We start from the raw sequence: 19,613 nt of genomic DNA, 5'->3' as shown, positions 1-19,613 counted from the left end.
AGATATATAGACACGAAAACATTTCTACCTTTAAAAGATCTGCAAACATCTGGCTCCTATGAGTGGTTTTGTGGACGTCTGCTAGTTAGTTTATTGCTGTGGTAGCCTGGAAGCGACTGCATTTGTTCCTACGACGGTTTTGGCACGCACGTGCAGGTCAATGGTCAAAACGTCGGTAGTTGTTGTGGTGGTGTCTGTGGTGGTGGTGTAGTCGCAGTCCGGACCCGGTGTCATGTCGGCCAGTACAGAAGAGTTGTCAGAGATGCTGGGAGACAACAGTGCCGCAGTCAGGATTGTCTCCCCTGCACTGCTGTGGTGACACACTGTTTTCATGACGACCAAAGACAAAAAACACGAATCCAACGCAAAAAAAGCAGTTACAATAGAAGCAGTAGCATTTCTAGCCACTTTTTTCAAAATCAAACAGCCAATCAGTGATTGCTGTGTGTAAATAAGGAGGGGAGGTCTCGTGAACCACTCGCTTGACCCCACTGCACTGACAGTGAACGTTCAGATCTCGTCTATGGACATTCCCACTTTAGCTGAGGTACGGAAAATGACAAAACAGCAGAAAAATATACATATACGTGCGCTAATGAACAACGGAGGGGAAATAGGAGACAGCAAGTAAGGCTACATCACGGCAACAAACAGGTGCTACATACAGAGAAAGAACAGAGATGAGAAGAGAACTGAACCCGGGGCACCCAACCCCCACAGGATTGTCCCTGGAAGCAAAATAAATAAAGCATTAATAGAGGACAACACATTCAAATTTGTAGATAAATATGGAGAATAGGGGGCGTAAAATTTAGAGGCAAAACACGACCAAACACAAACATGACCCTGTAAATATAACAAGATGAGGCAGTAAAACTTCTAACACAGATAAACATACTACTATAAATGAGGATGATAAAACAATTAAACATGGAAGACAAACAAGCAAAGAGTATTCCTAACTGCACCCTTAAATCAGAAAAAGAAAACAACTAAACTACAGAGGGAAATATGCAAATGTTACTATAAAATAATAAAGTAAACACATTATTTTATTTATTTTATTATTATTAGTTATTTTAATTTTGAATTTATTCCCTATCGTTCGGTAAAATATAAAATGAAAATGAGCAAACTATCAAGGGATCACTTTTCTCTTTAATTCAAATTAAGGGTTACATGAAAACGAAGAGAAACAAATCATCTCCGATTTTGGAAGTAAGATTTATTTCGGGCATTCTTTATTTCCGATGAATTTAAAGATAGCTTCCATTGCTTCGTAAGAAATTGATGGTAACAGCACACAAAGAAATTAAGTATATTGAAAAAAAGATGTTCTTATAAATCCAATAAGAAGCGATTCGATAGTTTTATCTACATGATGTTTCGAACACTTACGATGCCTAAACAAATGTATAAAATGGCAAGATTGAAGAAAAAGCAGTATATAGGTTATCATTGAACTAATTTCCTTTTCTTTGCTTTACATGATGACTATAAAGAACGGTGGATGGCAGAGAGAGGGGGACGGAATATTATGGATATAAAATGCAATGAAAGATGTAGTACAATGAAAAGTATCGAATGACAACATAACAGAAAGAGGAAGACATTATTTTAACCTGTGGACATGATGAAGAAAGGTCACTCATGCTTGAAATACTTGTTTGTGTTTGTGTGTTAGACTGTGTCATGGCTACATGAACATTCTCTAATGTTGTAAATACCTTTTGTTTGTACGCCATTTAGGACGAAGTCAATTCATAAATATTGAGATTTATTCCCTTCTCCCTCCCCGCACAAAATGTTTTGTGTATATATATATATGAGTGTGTGTGTGTGTGTTAAGACATGAAAATAACGAGGGAAAATGCAGTTCTTATTTATTCTTTCACATAGCTTTCTTCAAAACACATGCTGTTTGAACACGTGCAAAAAGCAGGTGACAGTTTGTTACTTTTGTTTACATCTGTCACTAGGTTGTTGTTGTTTTTCAATCCACGTTTCGTCTATTTAACACGAATCAAGGTTTGTGGATATACCTATTTAATTAAACCCTTTTGGCTGTCGATTCGACACCACAAGAGTTTGTGAAATCACTGTTTCATGCTTTTTCTGTGGAGTTTGATGATGACGACGACGACGACGACGACGACCTGTTGCTGGTCTACAGGGAATGAAGCTACGAGTTTGTTGCCGTCTGGACTCCTCGTCCCGCACCATTCAACCCGTTTCTCAACTCTCTCCTACTACAGGCCAGAAATCAACTCTGGATTCCCTTATGTAAGCAGAACGACAGGTGCTGAATTTTTGTGGATTTTTTCCCATAAAGGTGCTTGGTACCTTGGTGCTTTTGTTATGAGGTAATTTTCTGGGTAAAGTACTCTTTCTGCACCGAATTGTGTTTAAGATCCAAGCAGGACAACTGCACAGGATTTCGTTGACCTTAGGTGACACGTGTGCCGGACGTTCCACGCCTCTCATGACTAAGCATTATTTTCTCTGCTCATTATCTCCTATTAATTAACCAAGGCACTAAGGAATGTTACAATTTAAATAAATAAGCAAATATAAAACTTAATTAGTTTCACTATCTCTGATGTTATATTTCATCCAAGGAAAATGGAATTCGTTTTATTAGCAGCATTGAGTTCCTTTAGTGAGTTACAAAGTTTATCTCGTAGAAAGTGTTTGGTTCGAAAGCTTCCAGTCAACATGTCCATTAACTCGTAAGTTGTCATGGCTTGCTTGTTGACAGAGATATTGGGTGTTTCTCACTGACACACCATGCAGGTGTTTCGCACAAATACTCTGACATGTTAATGACAAGATGCTGGAGGATGTAAAGACCTTTCTTCACATCCAAAATTCAGTGCAGGTCGACCTGACCACGTGTCGGGGACCAGTACAAACCTGAGTCATCGACTGTGAGCCACACACAAGTACAAATATCATGTTCGCCATCATAACTTTAATTTTTAATTGCTGTCTTGCACTCTCTAATCAACATGCTAGACTTAGAAATAGCATAATAATCGTATGAAGCATCAAACAGTATTTTGCAAAGCTCACCATCTTATGAGGACAGTAAAGGAAATGATTTTTATCTGTCCTTTTTATTGAAATAGGGTTAACTTAATTTTCTCTCTCTCTCTTTTTGTTCTCTTTCAATGCATGCTGGTTGAAACTTATCTGCTCCTCGAGTTAGATGACATGTTTTATTCTCTATTATCTATTCTAGTCAGATGTGAAAAGAGGGGCGGGGCGAGTAGGGTGGAGCGAACCTATCGCGTCACTCAGCATTAATGAATATTTCAAATGCTCCTCCTTGTAGAGATTTCGGAATGTGTGCACAGGTCTTCTGTCGCCTGACCAGACTTACCTTGTGTAGTTATTTATTCGCCAAAGCACACATTAGAATAGTTTATTTCTCGTGGGGATACAGGCAAGACAGGGTGTCATCTACTCGTCTCTTTGGCAACGTCAGATCTAGAAACCTCATCACAACCAGAAATGTTGACCGTTGGAGTATCCATCTTGATCGCCAGTTTTCTTCTTCTTGTCGTCTACCTTCGACTTACTTTTCGTATCAGGTAAGGAGGAAGAAAGAATGAATCAAAAAGTACCCTGTCCTTCAGCTTCTATTTGTTTTGTATCAGAGACCTAGTTATTTTACCACCTAACCCAGACATAATGATCATCTAAATAACTGCTCACACTAAAATGATTTCTTTTTAAGCAGAGACATTGAATGAAAAGAAAATATTAAATGATTATATTAATACTGTGGCTAGATCTTTGTTATTCTTTTTCATGAATTAAAGGTAGGGGAAGGACGATAAGATATTCTAATAATAAATACAAAGCAGAAGGAAAAAAAAAAAGAACGCTTTCTGCAGATTAATTCTAGGCTCTTGAAATTGTGTCTTTTAGGCGGAAAAGCGAGCCTCCCTACGTACCCGGACATTTTCTGTGGGGTAACAGCTCACAGTTCTCAAAAGATCATGTGCGCTTCCTGCAGACATCTCAGAAACAGCTGGGCGACATCTTCACCATCCGTCTTCTTAACCTCTACTTCACCGTCATCATGGACCACACTGCTACGAAACCTTCGTTAAGGAGAAGAATTTCGATTTCTCTATACTTACAAAAGAAGTAATTTCCAATGTCTTCGCCATTGAGGTGAAATCTCGCCGCACTTTGGTTAGTGAAATATCAAAGCGCTTGAAAGGCATGTACTTGAGCACTACGATGGAGAACTTTGCGAAACACGTGCAGAACTCCTTCACAGATTTGACGAAGACCTCAGCCATGACCACCTCGGACTGCAATGCCAACATCAACACCGACGGTAACATCAGCGTCGACTGGAGAAGAGAAACGCTTCTCACGCTGATGTCGAAGACCGTCTTGACCTCCTTGTTCTACACCCTGTTCGGGCGAAGCGTGGACCCCTCAGGTGAGGAGAAAACAAAGAACTTCTGCCCGAAGGTTTTTCACGACAATTTTGACATCTTTAACAAGTACTTCACCTACCTGTGGATTGGCTTGCCGCTGAAACTCTTTCCCAAAGCCGCCGAGGCGATGACGGTCCTGTTACAGCAGCCGACATCCCACAACATGTTGCAGCGTAACGGAGTGTCCGAGCAAGTCAAGGTCTCCATCAATCACTTTCACCAACACGGTCAAAGCGAACAAGATATTGCACTTTATAACCTTCTTGTTTTCCACGTCAGCTACAATACTTTCCGTGTGACCTTCTGGTGCGTGTACAAATTGGTGGAGGACCCCAGCATTGTTAAGGACCTCGAGAGGGAGCTTCACGAAGCCATCGAATTGAAACGCGTAGACGGCGAGGAAAGTGTGGCCTTCACCTTGGCAGAGATCGACGAATTGCCTCTTCTTGGTAAGTGTTCCATGAAGTATATATATATTTCAAGTTTATATCAATATATATTCCTTTTTTTTTTGTCACTTTTATCTCGTTATTCAAAGACAAAACATTAGCAATGGAAATAAACGAGCGAAAAGGACCGATGTAAGATGTTACCTAATCAATATTAATGATCTACATTGCGTATAGTAGATTCTGTGTACAGATATGTGGATTTTTCTTTACTTTCTCCTGTTTTCTTAGTTTGTGAAATGGACATCCCACGGAATTGTTTCAATTAAGTATTAAATATAAGATAAGACTTCATTTGTCCCTGAGGGCAATTCTGTTGTAGCTGGATTAAAATTAAAATTCATACACAATTGCATGCACAAAACTATTCATGTCTCCTTCATTCGCACAGCCCCATTCAAAAGTCGCACTGCTGAAACAACAAAATGCAGGCACACAAAATCGGCGGCCCGACGGGAGCCGGACAAGTTCTGTTGACAGAGCATGCCTGTCATCACGAAGGATGGCAGCCGCCTTCAGAAGAGTCCGCCGATTATACAGAGTCTGAAGAGAACTCTGAGTGGACCCAATCACTCTGGAGCAGGTGGATACCACACGATGCAGGCTGCTCTTGTCCTTCACTGATAAACTATTATAGAAACAAATAAAAGAGAAGGACAGTACGCTCTCTATGTGCGATCTGTAGAAAAGCTGAAGAAATTGGTGGGAGACAGAGAAAGACCTCAGCTTCCGGAGAAGGAAGAGGCGTTGTTGAGTCTTCTTCACGACAGATTGAGTGTTGACATCCCAGCAAAGTCGCCTATCGAAGATGGTGCCCAGGTATTTAAAGGCAGAAACAATTTCCACCTCCTTGTCATGTATGACACATACAGGACATGGTGGAGAATTCCGACGGAAGTCAAAGACAATCTCTTTCGTCCTACTCACATTAAGCTCTAGAAAGCTGTCATCGCACCAGACAATGAATTCCTCCAAGGCTACACCGTGGGTGTGCACCGGCCCGCTAAGGAGAGAGAGCAAAGCAGTGTCATCACAGAATTTGACAAGATGTTGATCCTCATGACTACTACGACAACTGTTGGTATACAGAATAAACAGAAGCGGGGACAGAACACAGCCCTGAGGTGAGCCGGTGCACATGGTGATTAAGTCAGTGCCATTGACAATACCTCGTCGCTGCCTGTCAACAAAAAAGTGAATGATCCATGACAAGCTGATGGTCAAGGGAAAACTCGTCTAGGAGTCTTCTAGCTAGGATATGTTGCTGAATAGTGTTGAAGCCCGACGAGAAATCAGCAAACAACAGTCGAGCATGGGCTTGAGGATTCTCCAGGTGTTTGAGTAAAAAGTGGAGGATGAACAGTTTAGCATCATCAATACCTCGTTTGGACTGGATTGCATATTGAAAGGGATCAAGACAATTGTTAGTGGCTTTAAGAATCAATGCCTTGATGATTGTCTCAAATACTTTCATGACCAACGATGTTAAGGCCACTGGTCTAAAGCCATTGAGATGCCGAGCTGAAACTTTCTTCGGAACTGGGACAATGGCAGACAATTTCCAAGCGGCTGGCATGGAGAGTAAATAAATATTGTCACAAACCTCCTGTGCTATTTTTTTAAAAAAATTTTTAGTCTGGAAGGGGACAAGTAAAAGTAGCTGTAAGGGGGAGATGTGAAAGTCAGCAATTAATGCGTCTGTCAGTGTCAACAGTCTGAGGAGTGCGCGGAAAATGGTCTCATCATTATCCTGGTACAGAAAAAATACTCTTAACTATTATCACATGGAATTCTCCGCATTCACAAACAGTTTAGTATATCCTAGACACTTTCTTTGCTAGGAAAAAAACCGAAATACAAGGTCTACATTAGTCTTAACTGTTCAAATGCCAAGAGACTGGCAAACTTCATTTAAAACAACTAGCACTGCATCAAATTTTTTCTCTTTCCCTTTGAAGTTTTTTTATTTCATTTGTAGTCTAAAAAAGTTCTGGATAAAAACTATAGAGATGCCATACAGAAGATAGGAGTCTTATCTGTTGTGGTGAGCTTTTATTTTAGTTATTCGCTTGATCTCTACTCTTGAATCAACTCACCTTTGCAGATTCCTTCTTGAAGGAGACCATGAGGATGTACAGCGGCGCCTTAATGGTTCGGCTGGTTACTAAAGATACAGAGTTCGAGATGCCCACCGGACACAAGTACACAGTGCGCAAAGGCGACCGTGTAGCCATGTGTGCAGCAGGCCTTCACATGGACCCTGAAATCTTCGAAGATCCAGAGGTTAGTACATGTATCTCTATGATATTCACATCTCCATTCCCTAGAAAGATGAAGTAGAAACTTAATGAGCAACCAACAAACGGGCAACGAAAAGCTCATCTTGTCATAATGGATTAGGCACTTTAAAAAACATTAAAAAATACATAATAGTTAAGATAACTAATCTTACCATTCACAATGTTAATATTAATCATTTTAAAATCTCTGTTTAGTCAAAAGTTTCGTTGAAGTCTAAATGTCGAGCCTCTAAATTATGTTCTCTGCCATTACAGTATTTATTTCTTTCAGGTTAAACGTTAATATCTTTTATCTCCTTGGTTGCGCAGGTTTTCAAGCACAAACGCTTTGTCAACACAACTTTCTACAAGTATGGCAAGGAGGTGAAGAAGCCCATCTTGTCCTTTGGCTCAGCCTGTCTAGGCCAGCGTTCCGCCCTCATGCAAGTGAAATGGTTCGTGATGAACCTCATCAACTCCTTCTCCTTCCAGCTCCCCGAGGGTCAGAAGACGGAGCGTGATACGGAGAAGTATGGCAACGAGATCCTGCCACCAGTCAACGACGTGCAGGTTGACTTCCGACCAAAAGAGGGCGCTCCAGTCCTAGTGTACAGCGAATGAGTTTGAGGACAGGAGCGCATCCACCTCATTCAAAGAAGGGTTAGGGTTAGGCTTTGCTGCCTCTGTCCCTACGGAGCATGAATCTACGAGTTCGAAGAAAGGTGTTTTTTTTCGGTTTTAACTTCTCTTTGTCTGTTTCTTAACACTTTTTTTTACCTCAGTACTATATTAACCTTTTGATTCATGACAGGGATTTTTGAGATCTGACATTTAGGCAATACGCAGGCCGCGTTTGCTAAAAAGCAAGAAGTACGGGGTAAGGTTTAGGGTTAGTATTTAGTTAATATTTAAATATTTCAAGTCGGTGGTTTAAGTCAGGCAGACAATACACTTCCTGCAGTTTTTATGCTTCGAAATCAGTGCAGCCGACAGTTTACAAATTGTTTACCTCGTAAATCTTTTTCCTCTTTTGACTAACTTTCAGTTCTGTTTGAGCAATCATCTATTGTGTCATTGTTATTATTATAGTAAGCATTTTACGAATTACAAAAGTTCATATAGTTTTATTATTATGTCGTTATATGTGCATAGACAGTGTAGGGTCATTGAGCCACGGTCCAGTGATCCGCTTAAGATCCGAAAAATGCTTGGATTCCATGTTTTTCACACTTTGGATGGTACGGACCTGGACATGGCCTCTTCAACACTCGAGACAGGTGTTGACAGTTGTCACTTTGGCATTTCCAATGTCCGTGATTAACATGCTAGTTACTATCGCCGATTAAATATTTAAATGCTGGCTTATAACTTCAAATAAAAATTTATAAAACATCAGTCTTTATTTATCAATAAACAATAAAATAACTTGCACTGAAACATTGATAATGATGATGAAAATAATAAAAAATTAAAAATAAACCGTACAGGTTTGAAAGAAAGCACCTGACCGTTTGACTTTTATCGTCTTAGACATTTATTCACTACTAGGAGTTTATTCCTTCCTCACACAATCGGGCTAGGATTAGTTTACAGTTACACAAGTCATTTGTAGTGATGAAAATTTATTTCAATGCGTGTATTTAATTATATTAGTTTTCGTTTGCGTATTTCAAACAACAATTACTATTTCCAAATCATTGGTTGACATTCAAATTCTTAGTCATTACTATCTTCAGCACCGTGTCAAAATTGAAAGGTTTCAGTAGCTTACAGAGCTAGCACAGACTGTTTATAATCAAGCACTCTAGTTTTGTATGTTAGTTCTTTCTAGATAAACTTTATTAGTATTTTGTTGTGTATTTTGTATACACATTTCTGTGTTCATCTGATACCGGCCTTTGAAGGCGTTCTCTCTCGCCGTATGTAAAGCGTTTTAAATCCCGCTGATACAGAAAATTCAATTTCAAAATCATTCTCTTCTTTTTATTAACCATCAATTATTGTTTTCTAGTTTTTTGTACTAAAAATTATTACTTTTTCATCACTCTTCTTTTACATCAATAAAAAATTTGAACGTTACAAAAAATTACTGCTCTCCTTCTTGGTTGTGCCTTTTGTCATGAGATGGTTTGATTCATCCTGAGAGATATGTTGTAGACACGTAAATATTTTTACCTTTAAAAGATCTGCAAACATCTGGCGCCTATGAGTGGTTTCGTGGACGTCTGCTAGTTAGTTTATTGCTGTGGCAGCCTGGAAGCGACTGCATTTGTTCCTACGACTGTTTTGGAACGCATGCGCGGGTCAATGGTCAAAAGGTGGGTAGTTGCTGTGGTGGTGTCTGTGGTGGTGGTGTAGTCGCAGTCCGGACCCGGTGTCATGTCGGCGCGTACAGAAGAGTTGTCAGAGATGCTTGGTGACCGTTAGGATTATCTCCTCTACGCTGCTGTGGTGAAACACTGTTTTCAGGATGACAAAAGACAGAAAACACGAATCCAACGCAAAAATAGCAATTAAAGTAGAAGCAGCAGCAGTAGTATTTCTAGCCATTTTCTTTTCAAAATAAACTAGCCAATCAGTGATTGATCTGTGTAAACAATGAGGGGAGGTCTCGTGAACCACTCGCTTGACCCCACTGCACTGAACGTTCAGATCTCGTCTAGGGACATTCGCTCTTCTCTCTGGATGTGACGGGACTTGTTTACAGAACCCAAAGAAAACAAGAGAATAACAGAACTAAGTTTGGGGTTGAAATAAAAGATAATGTGGAAAAGATTTTTCCAATAACACAAGAAATCTGGACAACATAGAAGACTGAACGATAACTGCATTCGGACGCTTCAGGACTACAGTGAACACCATTGACAGTTGTACAGTTTCGACAAAAAGATAGATAGACAGTAGAAGAGAGAGAAATAAAAGGTAAACGTTATGTAAGAAAAAGCTGTAAGTGATAATTACATTTTCGTGTCAGGTTTTCAACTTTATCTTTGCTGAGATAGGGAATACGACAAAAAAGCATAAAAATAGACATACACGTGCGCCTAAGAACAATGAACGGGAATAGGAGACAGCAACTCAGGTTACACCATGTCATGGCCGCCAGCCAATAAACAAGTGCTACATACAGAGAAAGAACAGAGATGAGGAGAGAACTGAACCCAACTAACATCGGATTATCCCTAGAAACTGAATAAAGCATTAATAGAGGACAACACATTCAAATTTTTAGATAAATATGGAGAATAGGGGGCGTAAAATTTAGAGGCAAAACACACAAACATGACCCTGTTAATATAGCAAGATAAAGTAAGATAAAGTAAAGTAAGATAAAGTAAAACAAGGCAGTAAAACTTCTAACACAGTTAAACATACTACTATAAATGAGGATGATAAAACAATTAAACATGGAAGACAAACAAGCAAAGAGTATTCCTAACTGAAACCTTTAATCAGAAAAATAAAACTACTAAACTAGAGAGGGAAATATGCAAATGTTGCTATAAAATAATAAAGTAAACACATTATTTTATTTATTTTATTATTATTAGTTATTTTAATTTTGTATTTATTCCCTATCGTTCGGTATAATATAAAATGAAAATGAGCAAACTATGAAGGGATCACTTTTCTCTTTAATTCAAATTAAGGGTTACATGAAAACGAAGAGAAACAAATCATCTCCGATTTTGGAAGTAAGATTTATTTCGGGCATTCTTTATTTCCTATGAATTGAAAGATAGCTTCCATTGCTTCGTAAGAAACTGATGATAACAGCACATAAAAAAAATGAAGTATAGTGAAAAACAAACATGTTCTTATAAATCAAATAAGAAGCGATTCAATAGTTTTATCTACATGATGTTTCGAACACTTACGATGCATACAAAAATGTATAAAAAGGCAAGATTGAAGAAAAAACAGTATAATGGTTATCACTGAGCTCGTTTTGTTTTATTCCCTTTACATGATGACTATAAGGAACGGTGGATGGGAGAGAGAGGGGGACGGAATATTATAAATATAAAATGCAATGCAAGATGTAGTACAGTGGTACCTCGACATACGAGTGCCCTGACATACGAGTGTTTTGAGATACGAGCCGCCGAGCGAGAAATATTTTGCTTCGAGATAAGAGCAAGATTTGAGATACGAGGAATCGCACACTACACCGCTGCACACGACCCCAACATGCGGGGCGGATGTTGGGGTCGTGTGCAGCTTCTAACAGTTTCTCCCACCTCAGACTAGACCTCAGTCTGTGTTGTGTGCTTGTTTCCCTCGTTTTTGAAGCATTTTTGATAAGTTGGGTTCGCGTTGTTTTGCTTTTTGTACATTTACAAAACATTGTCACATTTATTTTTGTAACCATGGGTCCGAAGAAGAAGATGATGTCTATTGAATTAAAGCGCGAAATCGTAGAAAAACATGAGCAAGGTGTGCGAGTAATTGACTTGGCGAGGATGTACGGGCATAGCACATCACTGATATGTTCTGTGCTTAAACAGGAGTTGATAAAGGGTACAACGCCAGCTAGGGGCGTTACAATAATTTATAAGCTCCGGACTTCTCTCCATAAAAAGATGGAGAAACTATTGACTGTGTGGGTGACAGAGAAGCAGCTTCAAGGAGGAACCTTAACACAAAGCATCATGTGTGAGAAGGCACGAGCGATTTACGGTGATTTGCTGAAGCAGATCCCACACACTTCCACAAACGAAAAATTTAATATGTTTTTATAGAATATGTATTTGATATTCATAAATAAATGTTTCTTCCTGTAAATACACTTTTTCTTATTCAAAAACACTTAACAAAAACAACTGAGGTGGTGTTTTGGGAGCTGGAACGGATTAATGGCATTTCAATGAATTTCAATGGGGAAAATTGCTTTGAGATACGAGCAATTTGACATACGAGCGAGGTTACGGAACGAATTAAACTCGTATGTCGAGGTACCACTGTATAATGAAAAGTATCAAATGACAACATAACAGAAAGAGGAAGACATTATTTTAACCCGCGGACATGATGAAGAAACGTCACACATGCTTGAAATACTTGTTTGTGTTTGTGTGTTAGACTGTGTCATGGCTACAGGAACATTCTCTAATGTTGTAAATACCTTTTTTTTGTCCGCCATTTAGGACGAAGTCACTTCATAAATATTGAGATTTATTTCCTTCTCCCTCCCCGCACAAAATGTTTTGTATATATATATGTGTGTGTTAAGACATGAAAATAACGAGGGAAAATGCAGTTCTGATTTCTTCTTTCACATAACTTTCTTCAAAACACATGCTGTTTGAACACGTGCAAAAAGCAGGTGACAGTTTGTTACTTTTGTTTACATGTCACTAGGGTTTGTTTTTTTCAATCCACGTTTCGTCTACTTAACACGAACAAAGGTTTGTGGAAATACCTATTTCATTAAACCCTTTTGGCTGTCGATTCGACAACACAAGAGTTTGTGAAATCACTGTTTCGTGCTTTTTCTGTGGAGTTTGATGATGATGACGACGACGACGACGACGACGACCTGTTGCTGGCCTACAGGGAATGAAGCTACGAGTTTGTTGCCGTCTGGACTCCTCGTCCCGCACCATTCAACCCGTTTCTCTACTCTCTCCTACTGCAGATCATGAAATCAACCGTCGATTCCCTTATGTAAGCCGAACGACAGGTGCTGAATTTTTGTGGATTTTTTTTTTTTTTTTTTCATAAAGGGAAAGTACCTTGGTGCTTTGGTCATGAGGTAATTTTCTGGGTAAAGTACTCTTTCTGCACCGAATTGTGTTCAAGATCCAAGCAGGACCACAGCACAGGATTTCGTTGACCTTAGGTGACCCGTGTGCCGGACGTTCCACGCCTCTCATGACTAAGTATTATTTTCTCTGCTCATTATCTCCTATTAATTAACCAAGGCACTAAGGAATGTTACAATTTAAATAAATAAGCAAATATAAAACTTAATTAACTTCACTATCTCTGATGTTATATTTCATCCAAGGAAAATGGAATTCGTTTTACTAGCAGCATTGAGTTCCTTTAGTGAGTTAAAAAGTTTATCATAAAAAGTGTTAGGTTGAAAAGCGTCCAGTCAACATGTCCATTAACTCGTAAGTTGTCATGGGATGCTTGTTGACAGAGATATTGTTTGTCGCTGACATACCATGCAGGTGTTTCGCACAAATACTCTGACATGTTAATGACAAGATGCTGGAGGATGTAAAGACCTTTCTTCACATCCAAATTTCAGTGCAGGTCGACCTGACCACGTGTCAGGGACCAGTAGAAACCTGAGTCATAGACTGTGAGCCACAGAAAAGTACAAATATCATGTTCGCCACCATTACTTTAATTTGTAATTGCTGTCTTGCACTCTCTAACCAACACACTAGAGTTGGGAAATAGCATATAATCGTATGAAGCATCAAACACTATTTTGCAAAGCTCAACATCTTATGAGGACAGTAAAGGAAATGATTTTTTATCTTTCCTTTTTCGTGAAACAGGCTTAATTTAATTTTTTTATCCCTCTCTTTTTTTTCCATTATTTCTCCTCTTCCGATGCATTCTGGTTGTAACTTATCTGCTCCTCGAGTGAGGTGACATCTCTCATTCTCTATTATCTATTCTAGTCAGATGTGAAAAGAGGGGCGGGGCGAGTAGGGTGGAGCGAACCTATCGCGGCGCACAGTATCAATGAATATTTGAAATGCTCCTCCTTGTAGAGATTTCGGACTATATCACAGTTCTTCTGTCGCCTGACCAGACTTACTTTGTGTAGTTATTTATTCGCCGACGCACACAGTGAAGTTTATTCTCGTGTGGGGCTACAGGCAAGACAGTGTCATCTACTCGTCTCTTTGGCAACGTCAGATCTAGAAACCTCATCACAACCAGAAATGTTGACCGTTGGATATCCATTTGATCGCCAGTTTTCTTCTTCTTGTCGTCTATCTTCGACTTACTTTTCGTGTCAGGTAAGGAGGAAGAAAGAATGAACCAAAAAGTACTCTGTCCTTCAGCTTCTATTTGTTTTGTATCAGAGACCTAGTTATTTTACCACCTAACCAACATAATGATCATCTAAATAACTGCTCACACTAAATGTTTTCTCCTTAAGAAGACCATATTGAAATTAAAAGATTTATACTTAGTATTATACTATGACTAGACCTTTGTTATTCTTTTTTAATTAATTAAAGGTATGAGAAAGAAGATAACATATTCTAAAAATATTCTTAATACAAAGAAGAAGAAGAAAAGCAAGAAGAAGAAGAGAGAAAGAAAAGAAAGAAGAAGAAGAAAGAAGGAAGAAGAAAAGAAGAAGAGAAGAAGAAGAAGAAGAAGAGAAGAAGAAGAAGAAGAAGAAGAAGAAGAAGAAGGAAGAAGAAAGAAGAAGAGAAGAAAGAAGAAGAAAGAAGAAGAAAGAAGAAAGAAGAAAGAAGAAAGAAGAAGAAGAAGAAGAAGAAGAAGAAGAAGAAGAAGAAGAAGAAGAAGAAGAAGAAGAAGAAGAAGAAGAAGAAGAGAAGAAGAAGAAGAAGAAGAAGAAGAAGAAGAAGAAGAAGAAGAAGAAGAAGAAGAAGAAGAAGAAGAAGAAGAAGAAGAAGAAGAAGAAGAAGAAGAAGAAGAAGAAAGAAGAAAGAAAGAAGAAGAAGAAGAAGAAGAAGAAGAAGAAGAAGAAGAGAAGAAGAAGAAGAAGAAGAAGAAGAAGAAGAAGAAGAAATCTTATGTAGCAGATGGCTTTCTGCAAAGTAACTCTTTTCTCTTGAAACTGTGTCCTTTAGGCGGAAAAGCGAGCCTCCCTACGTACCCGGACATTTTCTGTGGGGTAACAGCGCACAGTTCTCAAAACATCTTGTGCGCTTCCTGCAGACATCTCAGAAACAGCTGGGCGACATCTTCACCATCCGTCTTCTTTACCACTACTTCACCGTCATCATGGACCCGAACTGCTACGAAATGTTCGTTAAGGAGAAGAATTTTGATTTCTCTTTAGTTACGAAGCAAGTAATTTCCAATGTCTTCGGCCTTGAGGTGAAATCTCGCCGCAAGTTGTTCAGTGAAACCGCCAAGCGCTTAAAAGGCGTGTACTTGAACACTACGATGGACAACTTTGCGAAACACGTGCAGAACTCCTTCACAGATTTGACGAAGACCTCAGCCATGACCAACTCGGACTGCAATGCCAACATCAACACCGACGGGAACACCAGCGTCGACTGGAGAAGAGAAACGCTTTTCACGCTGATGTCGAGGACCGTCTTCGCCTCCTTGTTCTACACCATGTTCGGGTGCAGCGTGGACCCCTCAGGTGAGAATACAACAAAGAACTTCTGCCCGAAGGTTTTTCACGACAATTTTGACATCTTTCACAAGTACTTCACCTACCTGTGGATTGGCTTGCCGCTGAAACTCTTTCCCAAAGCCGCCGAGGCGTTCGCGGTCCTGTTACAGCAGCCGACATCCCACAACATGTTGCAGCGTGACGGAGTGTCCGAGCAAGTCAAGGTCTCCATCAATCACTTTCACCAACACGGTCACAGTGAGCAAGACATTGCAGTTTATAACCTCATCTTGGTTCACGTCAACTACAATATTTTCCGTGTGACCTTCTGGTGCGTGTACAAACTGGCGGAGGACCCTCGCGTTCTCAAGGACCTCGAGAGGGAGCTTCACGAAGCCATCGAAATGAAACGCGCAGACGGAGAGGAAAGTGTGGCCTTCACCTTGGCAGAGATCGATGAATTCCCTCTTCTTGGTAAGTGTTCCATGAAGTATATATATATTTTTCAAGTTTATATAAATATATATATTTTTTTTCTTTGTCACTTTTATCTCGTTATTCAAAGACAAATCATTAGCGATGGAAATGAACGAGCGAAATCGACCGATGTAAGATGTTGCCTAATCAATATTAATGATCTACATTGCGTATAGTAGATTTTGTGTACAGATATGTCAGACTATGTCAGCTACCTCCCCTTCATGGGGTAGTCCTTACCCCCTCCCCCGCCCCTAACAAAAAGTTTACGAAATGGTCTCATCATTATCCTGGTACAGAAGGCAATACTCTTAACTATTATCACATTTCACTGTCGATCTCTTGGCGACCTGATAAAAAGTGATTATTTTCGCCGCACTCACAGACAGTATAGTGTATTCTAAACACCTTCTTTATCAGGGGAAACAAGTGAAATAAAAGGTCTACATTAGTCTTAACTGTTCAAATGCCAAGAGACTGGCAAATTTCATTTAAAACAACTAGAACTGCATCAAATTTTTCCTCCTTTCATATGAAGCGTTTGTATTTCATTTGTAGTCTAAAAAAGTGCCCGGTGAAAGCCGTAGAGATTATCATATATAAACTATGAGTGTTATATGTTGTGGTGAGCTTTTATCTTACTTATTCGCTTGCACTTTATTCTAGAATCAACTTATTATTGCAGATTCCTTCTTGAAGGAGACCTTGAGGATGTATAGCTCCGCCTTAGTGGTTCGGTACATCACTGAAGATACAGAGTTCGAGATGCCCAGCGGACACAAGTACACAGTGCGCAAGGGGGACCGTGTAGCCATAAGTGCAGCAGCAGTTCACATGGACCCTGAAATCTTCCAAGATCCAGAGGTGTGTACATGTATCTCTATGATGTTCACATCGCCATTCCCTACAAAGATGAAGTAGAAACTTAATGAGATACTAACGACAAGCTCATCTTGTCATAATGGATTAGTCACTCAAAAAAAAAAATTAAAAAATACATAATGGTTAAGATAACTAATCTTACCATTCACAATATTGATATTAATCATTTTAAAATCTCAGTGTAGTCAAATGTCGAAGTTAAAATGTCGAGCCTTTAAATTATGTTCTCTGCCATTACAGTATTTATTTCTTTCAGGTTAAACATTAATATCTTTTATCTCCTTGGTTGCGCAGGTTTTCAAGCACAAACGTTTTGTCAACACAACTTTCTACAAGTACGGCAAGGAGGTGAAGAAACTTATCTTGTCCTTTGGCTCAGCCTGTGTAGGCCAGCGTTTCGCCCTCATGCAGGTGAAGTGGTTCGTGGTCAGCCTCATCAACTCCTTCTCGCTCCACCTCCCCGAGGGTCAGAAGACGGAGCCTAATACGGAGAGCTACGGCGTCGAGATCCTGCCACCAGTCAACGACGTGCAGGTTGACTTCCGACCAAAAGAGGGCGCTCCAGTCCTAGTGTACAGCGAATGAGTTTGTGGACAGGAGCGCATCCACCTCATTCAAAGAAGGCGTCAGGGTTCTGGCTTTGCTGCCTCTCACTACGGTGCATGAATCTACGAGTTCGAAGCAAGGTGTTTTTGCGGTTTTAACTTTTTTTCCGTTTCTTACTCTTTCATCTCAGTAGTAGATTAATATTTTGATTCATGAGAGGGATGAGCTCTTTTTGTCTTTATTTTTTCAGTATGTGAGATCTGACATTTAGTCAATACAGAGGTAGCGTTTGCTGAAAAGCAAAGGTATATTTCAACATTTCAAGTCGGTCATAAAGACAGGATGGTGTTAGACAGAAAGAATACACCCAGCCTGTAGTGGGCCCCTACTACCCCACTAGTTTTGCAGGCACTTCCTGCAGTTTTTGTGCTTCGAAGTCAGTGCAGCCGACAGTTAAAAAATTTTTTACCTGGTTAATCGTTTTCCTCTTTTTACTAACTTTCAGTTCTGTATGAGCAATCATTTATGGTGTCCTTTGTTATTATTATTATAGTAAGCACTTTACGAATTACAAAAAGTTCATATAGCTTTATTGAAATGTCTTTAAGTGTGCATATACAGTGTAGGGTCATTGAGCCACGGTCCACTGATCCGATTAAGACCCGAAAAATGCTTGGATTCCAAGTTTTTAACACTTTAGATGGTACCGACCTCGACATGGCCTCTCCAACACTCGAGACAGGTGTTGACAGTTGTCACTTTGACATTTCCAATGTCCGTGATTAACATGCTAGTTACTATCGCCGATTAAATATTTAAATGCTGACTTATAACTTCAGAGAAGCATTTATAAAACATCAGTCTTTATTTATCAACAAACAGTAAAATAACTTACCATGAAATTCAAATATTAATCTGTTTTATCCACATTGTGTGTCATCGTTATGGAGGCCGCCATCATAACCGATTCACACCTTACTATGCTACAAAGTTATGTGATAAAACCATGTACTTTTTCATTATTTATTGTAATTTATTCATTTTCTAAAATTCAGTAAGCCGAGGATAACCTTATCCGCGGTGAAGCATCCTGGACCCCAATCACCTGGCTTAATGGCCCTACACTGTGTGTGTATATATAGCTGTTATTATGTTTACATACATATATAACATATATAAAACATATTTATTGCTAGATATATACTGCATGTCCATATGTGAAATACTGAATTCAACGTCGACTTCATTATTAGTAGTAGTAGTAGTAGTGATAATAATGATGATAAAAATACAAAATAAACGTAGAACTTTGAAAGAAAGCACCTGACTGTTTATATTAATTTTTGTTTGCGTATTTCGAACAACAATTACTATTTCCAAATCATTGGTTGACATTCAAATTCTTAGTCATTACTATCTTCAGCACCGTGTCAAAATTGAAAGGCTTCAGTAGTTCAGACTATTTATAATCAAGCACTCTAGTTTTATATGTTAGTGCTTTCTAGATAAACTTTATTAGTATTTTGTTGTGCATTTTGTATACATATTTCTGTTTATCTGATACCGGCCTTTAAAGGCTTTCTCTGTCGCCCGTATGTAAAAGGTTTTAATTCCTGCTGATACAGAAAATTCAACTTCAAAATCTTTCTCTTCTTTTTATTAACCATCAATCATTACCTATTATTAATAATTTTTTCTTGTAAGTTTTACTAGCTTTTACGTCACTCCTTTTTTCTACCTCAATAAATAAAAAAAAAAACAAACCAGGAAAGTTACAAGAAAGTTCTGTTCTCCTTCTTGGCTGTGTTGTTATCATGAGATGATTAGATCCATGGTGATTGTTGTCATTACTATACACACTTGTCTATAGCGTGCCTGCACTAAAGAAAACACGCTAGAGCATCTTCTTTCTCGTTTTAGACACATAAGAAAGTTGTTTATTTATTTATTTTTTTTTTTTACATACACGCAGATATATATAGAGACACGTAAGCATTTTTTACCTTTAAAAGCTCGTGCATCAGTTGCTAACGAGCAGACGGAGCTTACCTACCCCCTCCAACCTCCCCATTCGCTAGCCACATCACCGACATGCAGGTGGTGTCTGTGGTGGTGGTGTAGTCGCAGTCGGGACCCGGTGTCATGTCGGCAGTACAGAGGAGTTGTCAGAGATGCTGGGAGACAACAGTGCCGCCGTCAGGATTGTCTCCCCTGCACTGCTGTGGTGAGA

At 39.2% G+C, this 19,613-nt stretch overlaps 2 protein-coding genes across 2 annotated transcripts; both read left to right on the top strand.

Moving 5' to 3' along the window:
• Positions 1 to 3,499: 3,499 nt before the first annotated feature.
• On the top strand, positions 3,500 to 7,839 carry LOC112572564 (cholesterol 7-alpha-monooxygenase-like). Its single transcript, XM_025252301.1, has 4 exons — positions 3,500 to 3,593; positions 3,934 to 4,906; positions 7,011 to 7,189; positions 7,516 to 7,839. Exons 2-4 carry the CDS (start codon positions 4,234 to 4,236, stop codon positions 7,804 to 7,806), a joined length of 1,143 nt encoding a protein of 380 aa, XP_025108086.1. The 5' UTR covers positions 3,500 to 3,593; positions 3,934 to 4,233; the 3' UTR covers positions 7,807 to 7,839.
• A 5,451-nt stretch (positions 7,840 to 13,290) lies between these two features.
• On the top strand, positions 13,291 to 17,708 carry LOC112572137 (cholesterol 7-alpha-monooxygenase-like). Its single transcript, XM_025251691.1, has 4 exons — positions 13,291 to 13,304; positions 14,979 to 15,952; positions 16,641 to 16,819; positions 17,132 to 17,708. Exons 1-4 carry the CDS (start codon positions 13,291 to 13,293, stop codon positions 17,420 to 17,422), a joined length of 1,458 nt encoding a protein of 485 aa, XP_025107476.1. The 3' UTR covers positions 17,423 to 17,708.
• The last annotated feature ends 1,905 nt before the right edge of the window (positions 17,709 to 19,613 follow it).

This window comes from Pomacea canaliculata, linkage group LG9 (assembly GCF_003073045.1).
Source record: "Pomacea canaliculata isolate SZHN2017 linkage group LG9, ASM307304v1, whole genome shotgun sequence".
Classification (NCBI taxonomy): Eukaryota; Metazoa; Mollusca; class Gastropoda; order Architaenioglossa; family Ampullariidae; genus Pomacea; species Pomacea canaliculata.
The sequence above is the reverse complement of the archived record's forward strand: the minus strand, read 5'-3'. Positions and strand labels throughout refer to the sequence as shown.